Source organism: Dendrobates tinctorius, unplaced genomic scaffold, assembly GCF_039654945.1.
Source record: "Dendrobates tinctorius isolate UK_male_01 unplaced genomic scaffold, ASM3965494v1 ptg000020l, whole genome shotgun sequence".
Lineage (NCBI taxonomy): Eukaryota > Metazoa > Chordata > Amphibia > Anura > Dendrobatidae > Dendrobates > Dendrobates tinctorius.
This window is the reverse complement of record NW_027361688.1, coordinates 6,479,918-6,503,844: the sequence shown is the minus strand read 5'-3', so window position 1 is coordinate 6,503,844 and position 23,927 is coordinate 6,479,918. Positions and strand designations below refer to the sequence as shown.

The window sequence follows — 23,927 nt, the reverse complement described above, 5'->3', positions numbered from 1 at the left end:
AGACTTTCGTGACTATTAGGCCGGCGTCACAATAGCGAATAAATCGGGCGAATGCAATGCGATAAAAAGAAAAATGGCATTGCATTCCTCCCAATGTTATTCTATGGGGCAGCTCCCATCATCCGATTTTTTTTTCCGGAACGTTTCCTCGGACCGAGACAATCGCAGCATGCTGCGATTGTCACGGATTTTCGGATCGGACCTGCCAATGCAAGTCTATGGGTGCGGGAAAATTTTGGAGCTGTAGGTGTTAATTTAAGGGGTTAATTCGTTGTAAAAAATTGCGGGTACTCCCGCAGACGTCACTGAGGCTGCAGGGAGTCCCCGCAATTTTTTTACAATGAATTAACCCCTTAAATTAACACCTACAACTCCAAAATTTTCAGACGGATCCCTGGTCAAGAAAGCTTTGTGCGATTTCGGTCCGTCAAAATCGGACCGATTTTTTTTAATCGCTGTGTGTGACTCCAGCCTTAGACAGACAGTAGTGGAGGATCGGTGAGATAGTTATTGCTTCTTTTAAACAATCTGAGCATTTTGGGAAAAAAATAAATAAAAATTTTGACTCCCTAATCATCCCCGTTAAAATCAGATGTGAGAAGATGTGTGAAGAGTCAATATTACTCTTCTTATTTCGACAGGTCGGCGTTCTGTTTACGCTCTGACCCTCCGTCCGGAGAAAGGTGGCTCACATTACGTACGGCGCCGCTTATCTCCATCTGCATCCTCGTATGAGGGATATTCGGGAAGATCAGATTCTGCAAAACTTTTGGTCATTTTTGCTTCAGTTTTTTTTCTAGAACGTATTTTCTTTTCTTGATGCATTTGTAAGTGCGTCACGTCCTTGTCGGTTCTTCGGGAGGCCGTCCCAATGATTTATATACATTTTTTATTACTTTTTTTTTTTTTTTTCCATTTTACAGGTCAATAGTTGAAGGTATTTCACATGTTTTAATATTTCGGTGCTTTTTTTTTCCGTTTTTCCTCTGTGTGTTTTTATTTTATCCCCATGAACATTCTCGGTTGGATGGGTCCATCTGTCTGCTCTCTCTTGACAGCGATCCCACTGGAGAAAACCTGGATACTGCGATGAGTCACGGAGGTTAATACTAGTTCAGATGATAGAGGCGACACTGAATGTTCCGTTTGTTTCTGGAACGAGGTCTTCTTAACGTTTTTTGAGGCTTATTACCAGTATTATTATTAGTTTTATTTTTGGTGTACGTCATCCAGCCTCCATTCCTGGTTCCATCATGTCCTGTATTCTATTACAGTCGTAAAGGTTCACAAACGTCAGGTAGATGCGGCTGCACCACTGGTACCTGCAAAAAACGCTCAAAAACTGGGGCTGATCAAGCACCATGAAGAATGGAAAAGTGGCCGCGCATGCGCACTTCTTTCCATCCTTTAGTGTGAGAGTGCCAAAAATTACCAAACATGAAACTGAGGAATGAAAAGATGTTGACAGGCTTGGCTCTCTCCACTCATTTATCTGGGAATTCCAAAAATTTCAGAGAAAGTTAAAATGAATAAGTGGCTGCGCCTGCGCAGTTCAAGTGTGTAAGTACCAAAAATTCGAGAGAACATAGATAGGAATGAGGAGGTGGCTGCGAATACGCGGCTTACTCTATTTACTTGTATCGAGGTTCCAAAAGTTGAAGAGTAGATAAATAGGAATGAAGAAGTGGCTGTACATGCGCAGCTCTATTTATTGACACGTATGAGAGTACTAAAAATTCGAGAGAGCATGGATAGGAATGAGGAGAAGGCTGCAAGTACGCAGCTTACTCTATTCACTTGTATTGGGTTTCCAAAAGTTGCAGAGTGGATAGATAGATATGAAGACGTGGATGCGCATGCGCGATTCACATGTATGGAAATAGCAAAAATTTGAGAGCGCATAGATAGGAATTAAGAAGTGGCTGCACATGCGCAGCTTACTCTATTCACTTTCTCTATTAATTTTATATGGAATTTTTGGGAATGGAATAGGGGGCTGCGCATGTAAGGACACCTCGTCATGGCCGTTGGTGCGCTCGGCAACTTTTGGAACTCCAGTACAAGTGAATATAAAGAGCGGCACATGCGCAGCCACCTCTTCATTTCTGACTGCATGGAACAAGGCTTGTATCTTGGAAGGATGCAGGGATCCATCATTTATTTATGGACTATAAGAAAACTTAAAGGAACACTCCGTTATATACAAAGGGGATTCCCTGAACTAGACACGGCACAATCGGGGGTTGTCTCGAAGTTCTCGTTTCCAAAGTCTCACTTCTTCAGTCTTGTCAGTATCGAATTGAAAAGGGGGTGAATAATTTTGCATCTACTTGAAATGTCACTTATGGATCAGTCCTTTTTCTAATTGAGGGAACATTTTTCCCTACAGCGGCCACTAAAGGAGAAGTGAGGTATTACAAGGCTCCCAGTTAAGTGAATAGACGACCATGTTATTCAAGGTCACGTTGAGTCCTCCAGAGAGAGAGATGCTCTTTGTAATGGTTCTTAACACTGGCACGTTAAGGGGGACCCGAGCAGACACGTAGCTCCAAGAAACAGGGGTCGTCCTGGATAACAACTGCTTTCTTCATAACCTGAAAAGTTTTTTGTATTTTGTTATAGGAAAGCCATTTCCCGATCTGGACTTCAGCACCTGGCGCCTGTGCACTGCCCGGCCCTGAGCATCTCTAATGGACCCCTGAAAGAGCCTCGGACCAGCCTGGATTGGACTGTAAGGGGTTTTTTTTGCTACTGATGATTGCGTCAATGACTGTAAAAAATAAAAATCCAGGTAGAGGATTAAAGGGGTGGTTCCAACCTAGCAAATTAACACCCACCTTAGGTACAGGGGTACTTGCAAATTGTAGGGGGTCTCACTCACCCTCCATGAATCCTCTGAAGTGACCACGTCTTTGCGCCATTCATTCATTCATTACCTGTGGGACCGCCGGAGAGAGCCAAGTACAGCACTTCTCTATCTCTGTCAGTCCCATAGCGCCTGCACACCTCCGAGACAGGTTCTCTTGGATCCATGGGGGGTCTCAGCTGTGAATAGGTGATATGTTGTGAAGTTGGGACCATCCCTGTAATGGAGAAAAGGACACATAGACATTTCTGAGTTGAGAATAATTTACCCCTTTAAGTTTTTTTTTTTCCCACTTTAGCAATGCTTGTTATGACACGTTCTGGCCACTAGTTGGCATCGATGAGCTTCCAGTGAAACGGACGCCATGACATGAGAATAACTGGTTATTTGCCTTTTCAGGAGAACGCGGTGAACGGGGAGCACCTCTGGCAGGAGACCAATGTATCCGGAGACCTGTGTTATCTCGGGGAAGAGAACTGCCAAGTGAAATTTTCTGTGAGTACGACGTTATTACCCATATCACGTCGTATATTTTTTCCTCACCATCCAATCAGAAAGGGTCAGTTAATCATTGATTAGAAAAAAAATGTCTTCCTCCCGTGAATGTGGAGAGTTGCAATACCACATCCTGCCAGAAGACAAGAGTGGCGCTTTTTTTTTTGGCTCCTTTGTAGATATAACAGCTCCTTCTCTTGTGGGAAGAATTTTTACAAGATTTTGGAGGCTTCTGTGGGAATTAAGGCTCCAAGAATGACCCCTGATAACAGCCTTTAAAATTATCCTCTTCCACCATCTGTACCGCGGGTACTGTGCGGTCAGGGAGTAACGTCTGTTATGAGCTCATTTTCTGCTCCACCAGCTGGGAGTTCTCCTTCCGTTCTCCCTCTGGTAGTGACGGGAGGTGGTGAGGTTGGTTTAATTGGTAATGGTCTGCCACCTGACGAGGAGGATAGTGATTGGATTTCTGGAGTATCAGACTGGATATAAGACAGCCAACGCCCTATCCTGTTGCTGGTGATTCAGTCTGTTTCTCAGGTCTTGGACTTCAGCTCTGCTCCAGTCATCTCAAGTTAAGTTTGTTTTTTGCTAATGTTCACACTTGCTCTTGTTGGTCAACTCAGTTTTTGTGTGGTCAGCCAGCCCAGCTGGGCTGTGCTGAATTTCCACTCTTATTTATCTGTATTTACCAATTTGCCTTTTTGTCTTTTATTAGATTGGCCTCTTTTTGCTCTATCTCAGAATATTTCAGAGTGCTGATATAGTGGGAGAAGTCTAGTGACTTCAGGGTTAATTTTGTTATCAGAAGCGTTGGACATTATTTTTGGTAGGGTTTTTTGGCAGATTGCAGACAGTATCTTTCCTTTCCTGTCCTTTCAAGTTAGTTTGGCCCCATCGTTTGCTCAGCCTATTTTTCTGCCTTTGTTTGTGTTTTCATCTTACTTCACCATCAATACATGTGGGGGGCTGTCTCTCCTTTGGTGTCTGCTCTGGGGAGTTAGTTTTCCTCTTTTCTTACTTTAGGTTTATTTAGCTCTCCGGTTGTGACGAGGCGTCCAGGACCACCGTAGGCACGCTCCATGACTGCTTCTAGTTGTGTTAAGATCAGGCCTCTGCAGTCTGCATAGTTACCAACCTCTCTGGTTTTCTGAGACTTAGCGTGTGTTGCTTTTTTCCTCCTCGGTGACACATTCATAACAAACGTCCTCCTGGAATCGCCAAACCCAGACTCCTCCATAAGAAGCAGAAGTGTGAACCGTCACTGCACAGAACACGTCTCCTCCAGAGTTCAATGGTGGCATCTTCACACCACTCCTTGCGATGTTCCACATTGTGCTTGGTAACGTAAGGCTGTATGCAGCTGCTCGACCATGAAGCTCCCTAGCCGGGGGGCGCAGTGTTTGTGCTGATGTTACACCAGAGGAGTTTCGGACTCTGCAGTTATGGAGTCAACAGAGCGTTGGTGACATTTCTGTCCTCTGCTCCTCAGCACTTGGCATCCCGCCCTGTAACGCTATTGCTCCACTTCGTGGCTGAGCCACTGCAGTTCCTTCCACTTCTCAATAATATCACTCACAGGTGATGGGGAAGATTCAGGAGGAAATGTCATGAACGGACTTATTAGTCCAGTGCCTCTTAAGATCCGCGCTGATATCAGTGAGCTCTGCTCCATTGGCCATTCATCATATGGTAGTAAGGGCGGACGGCATGGCTGGGGCGAGGAGCTGGAAGCTGGATTATACACTGGGGGCGAGGGGCCAGATGTTATACACCGGAGGCGAGGAGCTGGGACCTAGTGTCACGTTGCCGTCAGACTCGGGGCCTGCTGTCCCGGCCTCGGCCACTAGGAGGCACCGGACTGTCACGTCGCCGTCAGACTCGGGGCCTGCTGTCCCGGCCTCGGCCACTAGGAGGCGCCGGACCGTCACGTTGCCGGCAGACTCGGGGCCTGCTGTTCCTGCCTCGGCCACTGGGAGGCGCCGTGGTTCGCCCCCCGAGTGATGGCGGCGACAGAGAAGGGGCTCCTGCGCAGGCATCTGATGGACGCAGGCTCCGCTCCTCTGTCAATCATGAAGGGGTTGGTGCATCACCATCTGGCCTGGTCCTGGGGGCGGTCCTGATGATATCATCAGTCCGGGAGCCTGTGAGAGATGACCTGATTCCTCAAATACCTTGGGACTGGTCTTGCAAGCCGCCGGATATATTCTTGGTTCCCCTATGTGCTACTGTGTGATTTGCTATTGTTTGACTCTGACCTCAGCCTGGATTTCTGACCCCTCTATTGCCTGACGATGTTGTACCTCTGCCATTCTCCTGGTTTGTGACCTTGGCCTGGATATTCGACTCTGCCACTGCCTGCCGTTTTTGTACCTTGCCGCTCTCCCATTTTGTGACCTTGGCCTGGACTGTCGACTCTGTTACTGCCTGCCGTTTCTGTACCTCCGCTGCTCTCCTGGTTTCTGACTATGTTTTTGGTTCCCCGCCTTCTTCCCTATTGGCGACCGTCCTGCTCTGGCGCACTGCTCCACCAGACAGCCACCCCCTGGGCCTTGCTACAATTCCAGATCCCTGTATAGGGGGTAAGGGTCTCGGGGTTTCTCGGGGTGCTGTCCCTACTGCAGTCCAGGTCCGCGGACGGATGTCACACCTAGATATTATACACCGGGGGCGAGGAGTTGGAAGGTGGATATTATACATCAGGGAGAGAGGCCAGATGTTATACACCGGGGGTGAGGGCCTGGAAGCTGGATGTTATACAGTGGGGTGAGTGGTCAGTTGTTATACACCGGGGTGTGAGGCACCAGATGTTTTACACTGGGGACGAGGGGCCGGATGGTTATACACTGAGGGTGAGGAGCCGAATGTTATACACTGGAGGCGAGGGGTCGGATGTTATACATCGGGGCGAGGGGCCAGATGTTATACACTGGGGACGAGGGGCCGGATGGTTATACACTGAGGGCGAGGGGTTGGATGTTATACACTGGGGGCTGGATGTTATACACTGGGGGGGCGATTGGTCGGATGTTATATACTGGGAGCGAGGGGCCAGATGTTATACACTGGGGACGAGGGGCCGGATGGTTATACACTGAGGGCGAGGAGTTGGATGTTATACACTGGGGGCTGGATGTTATACACTGGGGGGGCGATTTGTCGGATGTTATATACTGGGAGCGAGGGGCCAGATGTTATACACTGGGGACGAGGGGCCGGATGGTTATACACTGAGGGCGAGGAGTTGGATGTTATACACTGGGGGCTGGATGTTATACACTGGGGGGGCGATTGGTCGGATGTTATATACTGGGAGCGAGGGGCCAGATGTAATACACTGGGGACGAGGGGCCGGATGGTTATACACTGAGGGCGAGGAGTTGGATGTTATACACTGGGGGCTGGATGTAATACTCTGGGGGGGCGATTGGTCGGATATTATATACTGGGAGCGAGGGGCCAGATGTTATACACTGGAGCAAGAGACTGGTATTCTATCACGGGGCCCAATACTTCTCTTGCACCCCCTTCCCACTTATACGACCACCACCTATCTTAGTAGTGTGGCCCTGTCCTGCACTGATGGATGGGGGGTACAGAGATGGGAATACCCCTATAATTAGTTTAGGCCGCGGAGATGCACACAGTACAGATCAGTTTCGGATACGCGGGTGACTTGTAGTAATAGTTACGCGCTTTGGGTTGTCAGACAGTCATGAAACGCGTTGAAGTTTGACCAGGAGTTTTTTCTCGCAGTCTGAAGCGAATGGGTCGTGCCGTTCTCTGCGCTCGCTGTCTCCTGACCTGTTGGGCTCAGTATTTGCACAATATTCACTAATTAGGCTCAATTTGTGTTTTCCCGAGCGGCCCCCGGGGCCGGGTAACCTCAGACTAACCCCAGCTCTGTTTATTCTTCACCCGCCCCGACAGCTTTCATTGAAGTTGGTAATCCGCTGTCTCCGCTCATCCCCTGCAGTAAGTGTATATGGAGTGATTAGCCCCCGATACCGAACGGCAGAAATTTTTTAGGCTGTTGCCATAGCAACGTGGGTTGCCATGGAGAAGAATTAATGTGTATGAGTTGGGTCCGCTCCCGTAGGGATGGGCTGCCATGTTGTGTTATATGTCTACGGACAGCGCTGCCGAGGAAGAGGATTTGGGAAGGAGAGGGGGGTAATCAGTTCTCTTCCATCATCGGCCCCAGGGAGACCTGCGGAGCGCTAAGTGACAGGAAAGCAAACATTTTGCCTATTATTTAATTTTTTTATCTATCCTCTCCGAAGATTTATCAACTGCCTAAAAGTTACACTGTCGAGGCATCGTATGGCACTGACCAGGCAGCTCTGTGCACCGTCTGGTTTTTCAATGGCCTGTTTGGCACCGTGAGGGCACGGCATGTGTATGAATGCTGAGCATTACTTATCTGGGCACGGATTATCTGGGTGTATGCATTATTGTGTTTGCACTGTATGATTGTGCAGTAACTATCTAGTCACTGTATGAAAACTGAACTGTTAAACTGGGCACTGTATGAAACTTGGATGTTATAAATCTGGGCACTGTTTGAATCCAATACATTATTATCTGGGCACTGCGAAATCTATAAATTATTTATCTGGGCACTGTATGAATCCAATACATTATTACTTGTACACTGTATGAACTCTTTGCACTATTTATCTGGGCACTGTATGAACCCTGTATATTAGTTATCTTGGCACTGTATAAACCCTGTGCACTATTTATCTGGGCACTATATGAAACCTTTGTATTATTTAACTGAGCACTGTATGCAATTTGTTCCTTATGTATCTGGGCACAGTATGAAATCTGTACAAGAGTGGGGAACTGTATAAACCCTGTGCATGATTTATATGGGCGCTGTATGAACCAAAGGTATTATGTATCTGGGAACTTTATGACATTCGTGCTTTATCTGGGCACTGTATGAAGTCTTTGCTTTATTTATCTGGACTGTATGAAATCTATGCTTTATTTATCTGGGCACTGTATGCAATCTATGCTTTATTTATCTGGACTGTGTTGTGAGCTCATTTTCGGGTTTGCCTCTGGCATCTGGTGAGGGTTATGGAGCTGGCTGTGCTGACAGAGGAGTAGTGAGTTCTCTATCTGGACTCCCTCTGTTGGTGAAGGGAGGTAATGAAGCTGATCTAAATGGCAGAGACCGGCCACCTGAGGAAGAGGACTGTGGTTGGACATCAGGAATTTCTGATTGGATTTAAGGCAGCCGACTCCCTAGTTTCTTGCTGGTGATTTCTCCTGACTGTGGCTTCTGGTTTCCAGTTTGGTTCCTGCCTTCTTAGGCTGTGTCCACACACAGCATTTTTTTAGCGGTTTTTACCGCGGTTTTCACTATAAAACCGCTATAAAACCGCTAAAAATAAGCTTCCCAGTCATTTGTATGCATTTTGCACTTTTTGTGCACATTGATGCGTTTTTTACAGCGAAAAAACCGCATCGCGGTAAAAAACACAGCATGCTCATTAATTTTGCGGATTTTTCCGCGGTTTATGCTTCTTCCATGCGATTTGAAACCGCTGCGGAAAAAAACGCATAAAAAACGCATCAAAAAACGCGCAAAAACCGCCGCGGAAAAATAGGTGCGTTTTCTGGTAAGGGATTCAGGTTTTTGAGCAGAAATTTTCTGCATCGTGTGCACTTAGCCTTAAAGCTAAGTTTTCTCTACTATTGTTCATATGAGTTTTCGTCTGGTTTATTTAGTTTTTGTGTTCAGCCAGCCCTGGCTGGGACTGAGCTGAATCCCCATTTTGTCTCTGATCAGTTGATCTCTTTTGCTCTGTCTTCAAAATATACCTGAGTGCTGATATAGGGAATTGAAGTCTAGCGACTTCAGGGCCTTTTTCTATCAGACGTGTTGGACATTTTTTGGCAGGGTTTTTTGCGTGATTGCAGACAGCAGCTTTTCTTTCCTGTCCTTTCTAGTTAGTGAGGGCCCCATCGTTTGCTCAGCCTATCTTTCTGTCTGTGTTTGTGTTTTCATCTTGTTTCACTGACAATACATGTTGGGGGCTGTCTATTGCTTTGGGGTCTGCTCTGGGGCAGTTTAGATTTTCCCTTTCTTTCTTTAGGCTTATTTAGTTCTCCGGCCGTGACGAGGCGTCTAGGACCACCGTAGGCACGCTCCACGGCTACTGTTAGTTGTGTGGATAGGATCAGGGGTCTGCAATCCGCTAGCTACCAACCTCTCCGGTTTTCTAGGCTTAGCTTGCTTTTTGTTTTTTTCGTCCTCGGTGACTCATTCATAACAGAAACACCAGCCATACCGCAGATTCTAGGGTACTCAAAAGCAGGAGAGAATTGTAAAAAAAAAAAAAAAAAAAAAAAGAAGTGTCGGATTTTTTTTTTTTTTTTTTTTATATGTGTATTTTCTCCTGTTTTTCTCTGGGGCCATAGGAGGATTCTTTTTTTTTATTTCTCCTTGATGGAGATTAAGCAATTGTCTGATCGTGTGGAGCAGCTTGCTGCTGAAGTGCGGGGAATTTCCGCCTATCTCACTCATTCACATGCTGTTGAACCAAAGATCCCTACTCCTGATGTGTTTTTTGGGGATGAATGGAAGAAGGCGTTTAATACTCCGGAGGGACATGTTGAGTACCTGGTGATGCCTTTTGGGCTCACTAATGCCCCTTCTGTCTTCCAATCCTTCATGAATGATATATTCCGGGACTTTGTGGATAAGTTTTTGATCATCTATCTGGATGATATTTTGATCTTTTCCAGGGATTGGGATTCTCATGTGGAACATGATCGGACTGTGTTCCGGATTTTGAGAGTGAATTCCTTGTATGTTAAGGGATCGAAGTGCCTTTTTGGTGTGCAGAGGATTTCATTTTTGGGATTTATTTTGTCTCCGTCAACTATTGAAATGGACCCGGCCAAGGTACAGGCCGTTTATGATTGGGTTCAACCCACTTCTTTGAAGGCTCTCCAGAAGTTTTTGGGTTTTGCTAATTTTTATCGTAAATTTATAGCTAATTTTTCTGGTATTGCTAAACCACTGACTGATTTAACTAAGAAGGGTGCTGATGTGCTGAATTGGTCTTCAGAGGCTGTTTCGGCCTTTCAGGAGCTGAAGCGGAGGTTCAGTTCTGCTCCGGTTTTGCGGCAACCTGATGTCTCCCTTCCTTTTCAGGTGGAGGTAGACACTTCAGAGATTGGTGCAGGAGCTGTTTTGTCCCAAAAAGATCCGGTGACGTCTAAAATGAATCCCTGTGCCTTCTTTTCCCGAACGTTCTCCCCATCTGAACGCAACTATGATGTGGGGAATCGGGAATTGTTAGCCATGAAATGGGCATTTGAGGAGTGGAGACATTGGTTGGAGGGAGCTAGACATCAAGTTGTGGTCCTCACTGACCACAAGAATTTGATTTACCTTGAGTCGGCCAAACGCTTGAATCCTAGACAGGCTAGGTGGGCCTTGTTTTTTACGCGTTTTGATTTTGTGGTCTCCTTTCTTCCAGGCACTAAGAATGTTAAGGCAGACGCCCTTTCTAGGAGTTTCTTTGCTGATTCTCCTATTGTGACCAAGCCTACTACCATCCTAGGTGAGGGGGTATTTCTTTCTGCCATCTCGCCCAATTTGAGACGTGCTCTGGAAGAATTCCAGGAGGACAAACCTGAGCGTTGTCCTATGGGAAAATTGTATGTTCCTGACCAGTGGAGGGAGAGAGTGATGTCTGAAGTTCATTGCTCCGCATTGGCTGGTCATCCAGGTATTTTTGGTACCAGAGATTTGGTGAGTCGGTCTTTTTGGTGGTCTGCCTTATCTCGTGATGTCAGGAATTTTGTGCAGTCCTGTGGGACTTGTTCCCGGTCTAAACCCTGTTCTCGCTCTAGTGGGTTGTTGATTCCCTTGCCGGTGCCTAAGAGGCCATGGACCCATATTTCAATGGATTTTTTTTCTGATCTTCCTGTCTCTCAGAGAATGACTGTTATCTGGGTGATCTGTGATAGATTCTCTAAGATGGTCCATCTTGTACCACTCCCAAAGTTGCCATCTTCCTCAGAGTTGGTACCCTTGTTTTTACAACAGGTGTTTCGGTTGCATGGGATTCCTGAGAACATTGTATCGGACAGAGGAGTTCAGTTTGTTTCCAGATTCTGGAAAGCCTTTTGTTCCAAGCTGGGAATTCAGTTGTCCTTCTCTTCTGCGTTTCACCCTCAGACCAATGGGCAGACGGAGAGAACAAACCAGACTTTGGAGTCCTATTTGAGATGTTTTATATCTGCTGAACAGTATGATTGGGTTTCATTTTTGCCCTTGGCCGAATTCGCTTTAAATAATAGAGCTAGTTCTGCCACCTTGATGTCCCCCTTTTTCTGTAACTTTGGGTTTCATCCTCAATTTTCTTCAGGGCAAGTGGAATCTTCAGTCTGCCCAGGTGTTGACACTGTGGTAGAGAGAATGCAGCAGATTTGGGACCAAGTAGTGGATAAGTTGTCTCTCTCCCAGGAAAAGGCCCAGCGGTTTTCTAACCGGCATAGGACCATTGGTCCCCGGTTTAAAGTGGGTGATATGGTTTGGTTGTCATCAAAGAATATCTCTATGAAGATGGCTTCTCCAAAGTTCAAGCCAAGATTTATTGGACCTTACAAGATTTTGGAGATTCTTAATCTGGTTTCTTTTCGATTGGCTCTTCCTGTTACGTTTAAGATCCATAACGTGTTTCATAAGTCGCTGTTGAAGAGATATGTTGAGCCAGTAGTTCCTATGGTGGCACCTCCTGACCCTGTATTGGTTAAAGGTATTGTGGAATATGAGGTAGAGAAAATACTGGATTCTCGTCTGGCTAGACGGAGACTCCAGTATTTGGTCAAGTGGAAGGGTTATGGCCAGGAGGACAATTCTTGGGTCTCTGCCTCTGATATTCATGCCGATAGATTGGTTCGTGCTTTTCATCGGGCCCATCCTGATTGGCCCGGTGGCGTGGATGAGGGTTCGGTGACTCCTCCTCAAGGGGAGGGTACTGTTGTGAGCTCATTTTCAGGTTTGCCTCTGGCTTCTGGTGAGGGTTATGGAGCTGGCTGTGCTGACAGAGGAGTAGTGAGTTCTCTATCTGGACTCCCTCTGTTGGTGAAGGGAGGTAATGAAGCTGATCTAAATGGCAGAGACCGGCCACCTGAGGAAGAGGACTGTGATTGGACATCAGGAATTTCTGATTGGATTTAAGGCAGCCGACTCCCTAGTTTCTTGCTGGTGATTTCTCCTGACTGTGGCTTCTGGTTTCCAGTTTGGTTCCTGCCTTCTTAAAGCTAAGTTTTCTCTGCTATTGTTCATATGAGTTTTCGTCTGGTTTACTTAGTTTTTGTGTTCAGCCAGCCCTGGCTGGGACTGGGCTGAATCCCCATTTTTTCTCTGATCAGTTGATCACTTTTGCTCTGTCTTCAGAATATACCTGAGTGCTGATATAGGGAATTGAAGCCTAGCGACTTCAGAGCCTTTTTCTATCAGACGTGTTGGCCATTTTTTGGCAGGGTTTTTTGCGTGATTGCAGACAGCAGCTTTTCTTTCCTGTCCTTTTTAGTTAGTGAGGGCCCCATAGTTTGCTCAGGCTATCTTTCTGTCTGTGTTTGTGTTTTCATCTTGTTTCACCGAAAATACATGTTGGGGGATGTCTATTGCTTTGGGGTCTGCTCTGGGGCAGTTTAGATTTTCCCTTTCTTTCTTTAGGTTTATTTAGTTGTCCGGCCGTGACGAGGCGTCTAGGACCACCGTAGGCACGCTCCACGGCTACTGCTAGTTGTGTGGATAGGATCAGGGGTCTGTAATCCCCTAGTTACCAACCTCTCCGGTTTTCTAGGCTTAGCTTGCTTTTTGTTTTTTTCCTCCTCAGTGACTCATTCATAACAGGACTGTATGAAGTCTGTGCTTTTTTTATCTGGGCACTGTATGAAATCTATGCTTTATTTATCTGGGCACTGTATGAAATCTATGCTTTATTTATCTGGGCACTGTATGAAATCTATGCTTTTTTTTAATCTGGGCACTGTATGAAATCTATGCTTTATTTATCTGGGCACTGTATGAAGTCTGTGCTTTATTTATCTGGGCACTGTATGCAATCTATGCTTTATTTATCTGGGCACTGTATGCAATCTATGCTTTATTTATCTGGGCACTGTATGAAGTCTGTGCTTTATTTATCTGGGCACTGTATGAAATCTATGCTTTTTTTTAATCTGGGCACTGTATGAAATCTATGCTTTATTTATCTGGGCACTGTATGAAGTCTGTGCTTTATTTATCTGGGCACTGTATGCAATCTATGGTTTATTTATCTGGGCACTGTATGAAGTCTGTGCTTTATTTATCTGGACTGTATGAAGTCTGTGCTTTATTTATCTGGGCACTGTATGCAATCTATGCTTTATTTATCTGGGCACTGTATGAAGTATGTGCTTTATTTATCTGAGCACTGTATGCAATCTATGGTTTATTTATCTGGGCACTGTATGCAATCTGGTTTATTTATCTGGGCACTGTATGAAGTCTGTGCTTTATTTATCTGGACTGTATGAAGTCTTTGCTTTATTTATCTGGACTGTATGAAATCTATGCTTTATTTATCTGGGCACTGTATGAAGTCTGTGCTTTATTTATCTGGGCACTGTATGAAATCTATGCTTTATTTATCTGGGCACTGTATGCAATCTATGCTTTATTTATCTGGGCACTGTATGCAATCTATGGTTTATTTATCTGGGCACTGTATGAAGTCTGTGCTTTTTTTTATCTGGACACTGTATGCAATCTATGCTTTATGTATCTGGACTGTATGAAATCTATGCTTTATTTATCTGGGCACTGTATGAAGTATGTGCTTTATTTATCTGGGCACTGTATGAAGTCTGTGCTTTATTTATCTGGACTGTATGAAATCTATGCTTTATTTATCTGGACTGTATGAAATCTATGCTTTATTTATCTGGACTGTATGAAATCTATGCTTTATTTATCTGGGACTGTATGAAATCTATGCTTTATTTATCTGGACTGTATGAAATCTATGCTTTATTTATCTGGGACTGTATGAAATCTATGCTTTATTTATCTGGGCACTGTATGAAATCTATGCTTTATTTATCTGGACTGTATGCAGTCTGTGCTTTATTTATCTGGGCACTGTATGCAATCTATGCTTTATTTATCTGGGCACTGTATGAAATCTATGCTTTATTTATCTGGGCACTGTATGAAGTCTGTGCTTTATTTATCTGGGCACTATATGAAATCTATGCTTTATTTATCTGGGCACTATATGAAGTATGTGCTTTATTTATCTGGGCACTGTATGAAGTCTGTGCTTTATTTATCTGGACTGTATGAAATCTATGCTTTATTTATCTGAACTGTATGAAATCTATGCTTTATTTATCTGAACTGTATGAAATCTATGCTTTATTTATCTGGGACTGTATGAAATCTATGCTTTATTTATCTGGACTGTATGAAATCTATGCTTTATTTATCTGGACTGTATGAAATCTATGCTTTATTTATCTGTGCACTGTATGAAGTCTGTGCTTTATTTATCTGGACTGTATGAAATCTATGCTTTATTTATCTGTGCACTGTATGAAGTCTGTGCTTTATTTATCTGGGACTGTATGAAATCTATGCTTTATTTATCTTGGCACTGTATGAAGTCTATGCTTTATTTATCTGGGCACTGTATGAAGTCTGTGCTTTATTTATCTGGACTGTATGAAAGCTATGCTTTATTTATCTGGGCACTGTATGAAATCTATGCTTTATTTATCTGGACTGTATGAAATCTATGCTTTATTTATCTGGACTGTATGAAATCTATGCTTTATTTATCTGGACTGTATGAAATCTATGCTTTATTTATCTGTGCACTGTATGAAGTCTGTGCTTTATTTATCTGGGACTGTATGAAATCTATGCTTTATTTATCTTGGCACTGTATGAAGTCTATGCTTTATTTATCTGGGCACTGTATGAAATCTATGCTTTATTTATCTGGACTGTATGAAACCTATGCTTTATTTATCTGTGCACTGTATGAAATCTATGCTTTATTTATCTGGGACTGTATGAAATCTATGCTTTATTTATCTGGGCACTGTATGAAGTCTGCTTTATTTATCTGGACTGTATGAAATCTCTGCTTTATTTATCTGGGCACTGTATGAAATCTATGCTTTATTTATCTGGACTGTATGAAATCTATGCTTTATTTATCTGGACTGTATGAAATCTATGCTTTATTTATCTGGACTGTATGAAGTCTGTGCTTTATTTATCTGGGCACTGTATGCAATCTATGCTTTATTTATCTGGGCACTATATGAAATCTATGCTTTATTTATCTGGACTGTATGAAATCTATGCTTTATTTATCTGGACTGTATGAAACCTATGCTTTATTTATCTGTGCACTGTATGAAATCTATGCTTTATTTATCTGGGACTGTATGAAATCTATGCTTTATTTATCTGGGCACTGTATGAAGTCTGTGCTTTATTTATCTGGGCACTGTATGAAATCTATGCTTTATTTATCTGGGCACTGTATGAAGTCTGCTTTATTTATCTGGACTGTATGAAATCTCTGCTTTATTTATCTGGGCACTGTATGAAATCTATGCTTTATTTATCTGGACTGTATGAAATCTATGCTTTATTTATCTGGACTGTATGAAATCTATGCTTTATTTATCTGGACTGTATGAAGTCTGTGCTTTATTTATCTGGGCACTGTATGCAATCTATGCTTTATTTATCTGGGCACTATATGAAATCTATGCTTTATTTATCTGTGCACTGTATGAAGTCTGTGCTTTATTTATCTGGGACTGTATGAAATCTATGCTTTATTTATCTGTGCACTGTATGAAGTCTGTGCTTTATTTATCTGGGCACTGTATGAAATCTATGCTTTATTTATCTGGACTGTATGAAGTCTGTGCTTTATTTATCTGGACTGTATGAAATCTATGCTTTATTTATCTGGGCACTGTATGAAGTCTATGCTTTATTTATCTGGACTGTATGAAATCTATGCTTTATTTATCTGGACTGTATGAAATCTATGCTTTATTTATCTGGACTGTATGAAATCTATGCTTTATTTATCTGGGCACTGTATGAAGTCTGTGCTTTATTTATCTGGACTGTATGAAATCTATGCTTTATTTATCTGAGCACTATATGAAATCTATGCTTTATTTATCTGGGCACTGTATGCAATCTATGCTTTATTTATCTGGACTGTATGAAATCTATGCTTTATTTATCTGGGCACTGTATGCAATCTATGCTTTATTTATCTGGGCACTGTATGAAGTCTGTGCTTTATTTATCTGGACTGTATGAAATCTCTGCTTTATTTATCTGGGCACTGTATGAAATCTATGCTTTATTTATCTGGGCACTGTATGCAATCTATGCTTTATTTATCTGGGCACTGTATGAAGTCTGTGCTTTATTTATCTGGACTGTATGAAATCTCTGCTTTATTTATCTGGGCACTGTATGAAATCTATGCTTTATTTATCTGGGCACTATATGAAATCTATGCTTTATTTATCTGGGCACTGTATGCAATCTATGCTTTATTTATCTGGACTGTATGAAATCTATGCTTTATTTATCTGGGCACTGTATGCAATCTATGCTTTATTTATCTGGGCACTGTATGAAGTCTGTGCTTTATTTATCTGGACTGTATGAAATCTCTGCTTTATTTATCTGGGCACTGTATGAAATCTATGCTTTATTTATCTGGGCACTGTATGCAATCTATGCTTTATTTATCTGGGCACTGTATGCAATCTATGCTTTATTTATCTGGGCACTGTATGCAATCTATGCTTTATTTATCTGGGCACTGTATGAAGTCTGTGCTTTATTTATCTGGACTGTATGAAATCTATGCTTTATTTATCTGGGTACTGTATGCAATCTATGCTTTATTTATCTGGACTGTATGAAATCTCTGCTTTATTTATCTGGGCACTATATGAAATCTATGCTTTATTTATCTGGGCACCGTATGCAATCTATGCTTTATTTATCTGGGCACTGTATGCAATCTATGGTTTATTTATCTGGGCACTGTATGAAATCTCTGCTTTATTTATCTGGGCACTGTATGCAATCTATGCTTTATTTATCTGGGCACTGTATGCAATCTATGCTTTATTTATCTGGGCACTGTATGAAATCTATGCTTTATTTATCTGGGCACTGTATGCAATCTATGCTTTATTTATCTGGGCACTGTATGAAGTCTGTGCTTTATTTATCTGGACTGTATGAAATCTATGCTTTATTTATCTGGGCACTGTATGCAATCTATGCTTTATTTATCTGGGCACTGTATGAAGTCTGTGCTTTATTTATCTGGACTGTATGAAATCTCTGCTTTATTTATCTGGGCACTGTATGAAATCTATGCTTTATTTATCTGGGCACTGTATGCAATCTATGCTTTATTTATCTGGGCACTATATGAAATCTATGCTTTATTTATCTGGGCACTGTATGCAATCTATGCTTTATTTATCTGGGCACTGTATGAAATCTATGCTTTATTTATCTGGGCACTGTATGCAATCTATGCTTTATTTATCTGGGCACTGTATGCAATCTATGCTTTATTTATCTGGGCACTGTATGAAATCTATGCTTTATTTATCTGAACTGTATGAAATCTATGCTTTATTTATCTGGGCACTGTATGCAATCTATGCTTTATTTATCTGGACTGTATGAAATCTATGCTTTATTTATCTGGGCACTATATGAAATCTATGCTTTATTTATCTGGGCACTGTATGCAATCTATGCTTTATTTATCTGGGCACTGTATGAAATCTATGCTTTATTTATCTGGGCACTGTATGCAATCTATGCTTTATTTATCTGGACTGTATGAAATCTATGCTTTATTTATCTGGGCACTGTATGCAATCTATGCTTTATTTATCTGAACTGTATGAAATCTATGCTTTATTTATCTGGGCACTGTATGCAATCTATGCTTTATTTATCTGGACTGTATGAAATCTATGCTTTATTTATCTGGGCACTGTATGAAATCTATGCTTTATTTATCTGGGCACTGTATGGAATCTATGCTTTATTTATCTGGACTGTATGAAATCTATGCTTTATTTATCTGGGCACTGTATGCAATCTATGCTTTATTTATCTGAACTGTATGAAATCTATGCTTTATTTATCTGGGCACTGTATGCAATCTATGCTTTATTTATCTGGACTGTATGAAATCTATGCTTTATTTATCTGGACTGTATGCAATCTATGCTTTATTTATCTGGACTGTATGAAATCTATGCTTTATTTATCTGGACTGTATGAAATCTCTGCTTTATTTATCTGGACTGTATGAAATCTATGCTTTATTTATCTGGACTGTATGCAATCTATGCTTTATTTATCTGGACTGTATGAAAGCTATGCTTTATTTATCTGGACTGTATGCAATCTATGCTTTATTTATCTGGACTGTATGCAATCTATGCTTTATTTATCTGGACTGTATGAAGTCTGTGCTTTATTTATCTGGGCACTGTATGAAATCTATGCTTTATTTATCTGGACTGTATGAAATCTCTGCTTTATTTATCTGGGCACTGTATGAAATCTATGCTTTATTTATCTGGACTGTATGCAATCTATGCTTTATTTATCTGGACTGTATGAAGTCTGTGCTTTATTTATCTGGGCACTGTATGAAATCTATGCTTTATTTATCTGGACTGTATGAAATCTCTGCTTTATTTATCTGGGCACTGTATGAAATCTATGCTTTATTTATCTGGGCACTGTATGAAATCTATGCTTTATTTATCTGAACTGTATGAAATCTATGCTTTATTTATCTGGGCACTGTATGCAATCTATGCTTTATTTATCTGGACTGTATGAAATCTATGCTTTATTTATCTGGACTGTATGAAATCTCTGCTTTATTTATCTGGGCACTGTATGAAATCTATGCTTTATTTATCTGGACTGTATGCAATCTATGCTTTATTTATCTGGACTGTATGAAGTCTGTGCTTTATTTATCTGGGCACTGTATGAAATCTATGCTTTATTTATCTGGACTGTATGAAATCTCTGCTTTATTTATCTGGGCACTGTATGAAATCTATGCTTTATTTATCTGGACTGTATGAAATCTATGCTTTATTTATCTGGACTGTATGAAATCTCTGCTTTATTTATCTGGGCACTGTATGAAATCTATGCTTTATTTATCTGGACTGTATGAAATCTATGCTTTATTTATCTGAGCACTGTATGCAATCTATGCTTTATTTATCTGGGCACTGTATGAAATCTCTGCTTTATTTATCTGAGCACTGTATGCAATCTATGCTTTATTTATCTGGGCACTGTATGAAATCTCTGCTTTATTTATCTGGGCACTGTATGCAATCTATGCTTTATTTATCTGGGACTGTATGAAAGCTATGCTTTATTTATCTGGGACTGTATGCAATCTATGCTTTATTTATCTGGGACTGTATGCAATCTATGCTTTATTTATCTGGGACTGTATGAAATCTATGCTTTATTTATCTGGACTGTATGAAGTCTGTGCTTTATTTATCTGGACTGTATGAAATCTATGCTTTATTTATCTGGGCACTGTATGAAGTCTGTGCTTTATTTATCTGGGACTGTATGCAATCTATGCTTTATTTATCTGGACTGTATGAAGTCTTTGCTTTATTTATCTGGACTGTATGAAATCTATGCTTTATTTATCTGGGCACTGTATGAAGTCTGTGCTTTATTTATCTGGGACTGTATGCAATCTATGCTTTATTTATCTGGACTGTATGAAGTCTGTGCTTTATTTATCTGGACTGTATGAAATCTATGCTTTATTTATCTGGGACTGTATGAAATCTATGCTTTATTTATCTGGACTGTATGAAGTCTTTGCTTTATTTATCTGGACTGTATGAAATCTATGCTTTATTTATCTGGGCACTGTATGAAGTCTGTGCTTTATTTATCTGGGACTGTATGCAATCTATGCTTTATTTATCTGGACTGTATGAAGTCTGTGCTTTATTTATCTGGACTGTATGAAATCTATGCTTTATTTATCTGGGCACTGTATGAAGTCTGTGCTTTATTTATCTGGGACTGTATGAAATCTATGCTTTATTTATCTGGACTGTATGAAGTCTTTGCTTTATTTATCTGGACTGTATGAAATCTATGCTTTATTTATCTGGGCACTGTATGAAGTCTGTACTTTATTTATCTGGGCACTGTATGAAGTCTGTGCTTTATTTATCTGGGCACTGTATGAAATCTATGCTTTATTTATCTGAGCACTGTATGAAATCTCTGCTTTATTTATCTGGACTGTATGAAATCTATGCTTTATTTATCTGAGCACTGTATGAAATCTCTGCTTTATTTATCTGAGCACTGTATGAAATCTATGCTTTATCTGGGCACTGTATGAAGTCTGTGCTTTATTTATCTGGACTGTATGAAATCTCTGCTTTATTTATCTGGACTGTATGAAATCTATGCTTTATTTATCTGAGCACTGTATGAAATCTCTGCTTTATTTATCTGAGCACTGTATGAAATCTATGCTTTATCTGGGCACTGTATGAAGTCTGTGCTTTATTTATCTGGACTGTATGAAATCTATGCTTTATTTATCTGGGCACTGTATGAAATCTCTGCTTTATTTATCTGGACTGTATGAAATCTATGCTTTATTTATCTGGACTGTATGAAATCTCTGCTTTATTTATCTGGGCACTATGAAATCTCTGCTTTATTTATCTGGACTGTATGAAATCTCTGCTTTATTTATCTGGGCACTGTATGAAATCATGCTTTATTTATCTGGACTGTATGAAATCTCTGCTTTATTTATCTGGGCACTGTATGAAATCTCTGCTTTATTTATCTGGACTGTATGAAATCTGTGCTTTATTTATCTGGACTGTATGAAATCTGTGCTTTATTTATCTGGACTGTATGAAGTCTGTGCTTTATTTATCTGGGCACTGTATGAAATCTCTGCTTTATTTATCTGGACTGTATGAAATCTGTGCTTTATTTATCTGGACTGTATGAAATCTCTGCTTTATTTATCTGGACTGTATGAAATCTCTGCTTTATTTATCTGGACTGTATGAAGTCTGTGCTTTATTTATCTGGACTGTATGAAATCTATGCTTTATTTATCTGGGCACTGTATGAAATCTCTGCTTTATTTATCTGGACTGTATGAAGTCTGTGCTTTATTTATCTGGACTGTATGAAATCTATGCTTTATTTATCTGGGCACTGTATGAAATCTATGCTTTATTTATCTGGGCACTGTATGAAGTCTGTGCTTTATTTATCTGGACTGTATGAAAGCTATGCTTTATTTATCTGGGCACTGTATGAAATCTATGCTTTATTTATCTGGGCACTGTATGAAGTCTGTGCTTTATTTATCTGGACTGTATGAAAGCTATGCTTTATTTATCTGGGCACTGTATGAAATCTATGCTTTATTTATCTGTGCACTGTATGAAGTCTGTGCTTTATTTATCTGGGCACTGTATGAAATCTATGCTTTATTTATCTGGGCACTGTATGAAGTCTGTGCTTTATTTATCTGGACTGTATGAAATCTATGCTTTATTTATCTGGGCACTGTATGAAGTCTGTGCTTTATTTATCTGGGCACTGTATGAAGTCTGTGCTTTATTTATCTGGACTGTATGAAATCTATGCTTTATTTATCTGGGCACTGTATGAAATCTATACTTTATTTATCTGGGCACTGTATGAAGTCTGTGCTTTATTTATCTGGACTGTATGAAAGCTATGCTTTATTTATCTGGGCACTGTATGAAATCTATGCTTTATTTATCTGTGCACTGTATGAAGTCTGTGCTTTATTTATCTGGGCACTGTATGAAATCTATGCTTTATTTATCTGGGCACTGTATGAAGTCTGTGCTTTATTTATCTGGACTGTATGAAATCTATGCTTTATTTATCTGGACACTGTATGAAATCTATGCTTTATTTATCTGGGCACTATATGAAATCTATGCTTTATTTATCTGAGCACTGTATGAAATCTCTGCTTTATTTATCTGGACTGTATGAAATCTCTGCTTTATTTATCTGAGCACTGTATGAAATCTATGCTTTATTTATCTGGGCACTTTATGAAATCTCTGCTTTATTTATCTGAGCACTGTATGAAGTCTGTGCTTTATTTATCTGGACTGTATGAAATCTCTGCTTTATTTATCTGAGCACTGTATGAAATCTATGCTTTATTTATCTGGGCACTGTATGAAGTATGTGCTTTATTTATCTGGGCACTGTATGAAATCTATGCTTTATTTATCTGGGCACTGTATGAAGTCTGTGCTTTATTTATCTGGACTGTATGAAAGCTATGCTTTATTTATCTGGGCACTGTATGAAATCTATGCTTTATTTATCTGGGCACTGTATGAAGTCTGTGCTTTATTTATCTGGACTGTATGAAAGCTATGCTTTATTTATCTGGGCACTGTATGAAATCTATGCTTTATTTATCTGTGCACTGTATGAAGTCTGTGCTTTATTTATCTGGGCACTGTATGAAATCTATGCTTTATTTATCTGGGCACTGTATGAAGTCTGTGCTTTATTTATCTGGACTGTATGAAATCTATGCTTTATTTATCTGGGCACTGTATGAAGACTGTGCTTTATTTATCTGGGCACTGTATGAAGTCTATGCTTTATTTATCTGGGCACTGTATGAAGTCTGTGCTTTATTTATCTGGACTGTATGAAATCTATGCTTTATTTATCTGGGCACTGTATGAAGTATGTGCTTTATTTATCTGGGCACTGTATGAAATCTATGCTTTATTTATCTGGGCACTGTATGAAGTCTGTGCTTTATTTATCTGGACTGTATGAAATCTATGCTTTATTTATCTGGGCACTGTATGAAATCTATGCTTTATTTATCTGGGCACTGTATGAAGTCTGTGCTTTATTTATCTGGACTGTATGAAAGCTATGCTTTATTTATCTGGGCACTGTATGAAATCTATGCTTTATTTATCTGTGCACTGTATGAAGTCTGTGCTTTATTTATCTGGGCACTGTATGAAATCTATGCTTTATTTATCTGGGCACTGTATGAAGTCTGTGCTTTATTTATCTGGACTGTATGAAATCTATGCTTTATTTATCTGGGCACTATATGAAATCTATGCTTTATTTATCTGAGCACTGTATGAAATCTCTGCTTTATTTATCTGGACTGTATGAAATCTCTGCTTTATTTATCTGAGCACTGTATGAAATCTATGCTTTATTTATCTGGGCACTTTATGAAATCTCTGCTTTATTTATCTGAGCACTGTATGAAGTCTGTGCTTTATTTATCTGGACTGTATGAAATCTCTGCTTTATTTATCTGAGCACTGTATGAAATCTATGCTTTATTTATCTGGGCACTGTATGAAGTATGTGCTTTAT

At 40.7% G+C, this 23,927-nt stretch overlaps 1 protein-coding gene across 12 annotated transcripts in view; it reads left to right on the top strand.

The window, feature by feature from the left end:
• DGKI (diacylglycerol kinase iota) overlaps positions 1–23,927 on the top strand; it is a 300,508-nt gene that overhangs the window by 114,993 nt on the left and 161,588 nt on the right. For all 12 annotated transcript variants that reach the window (XM_073567545.1, XM_073567544.1, XM_073567546.1 and 9 more), the window contains exons 2-3: positions 2,623–2,731; positions 3,266–3,361. In XM_073567545.1, the coding sequence (XP_073423646.1) occupies positions 2,623–2,731; positions 3,266–3,361 (205 nt within the window). The remainder of the gene's footprint in view (positions 1–2,622; positions 2,732–3,265; positions 3,362–23,927) is intronic.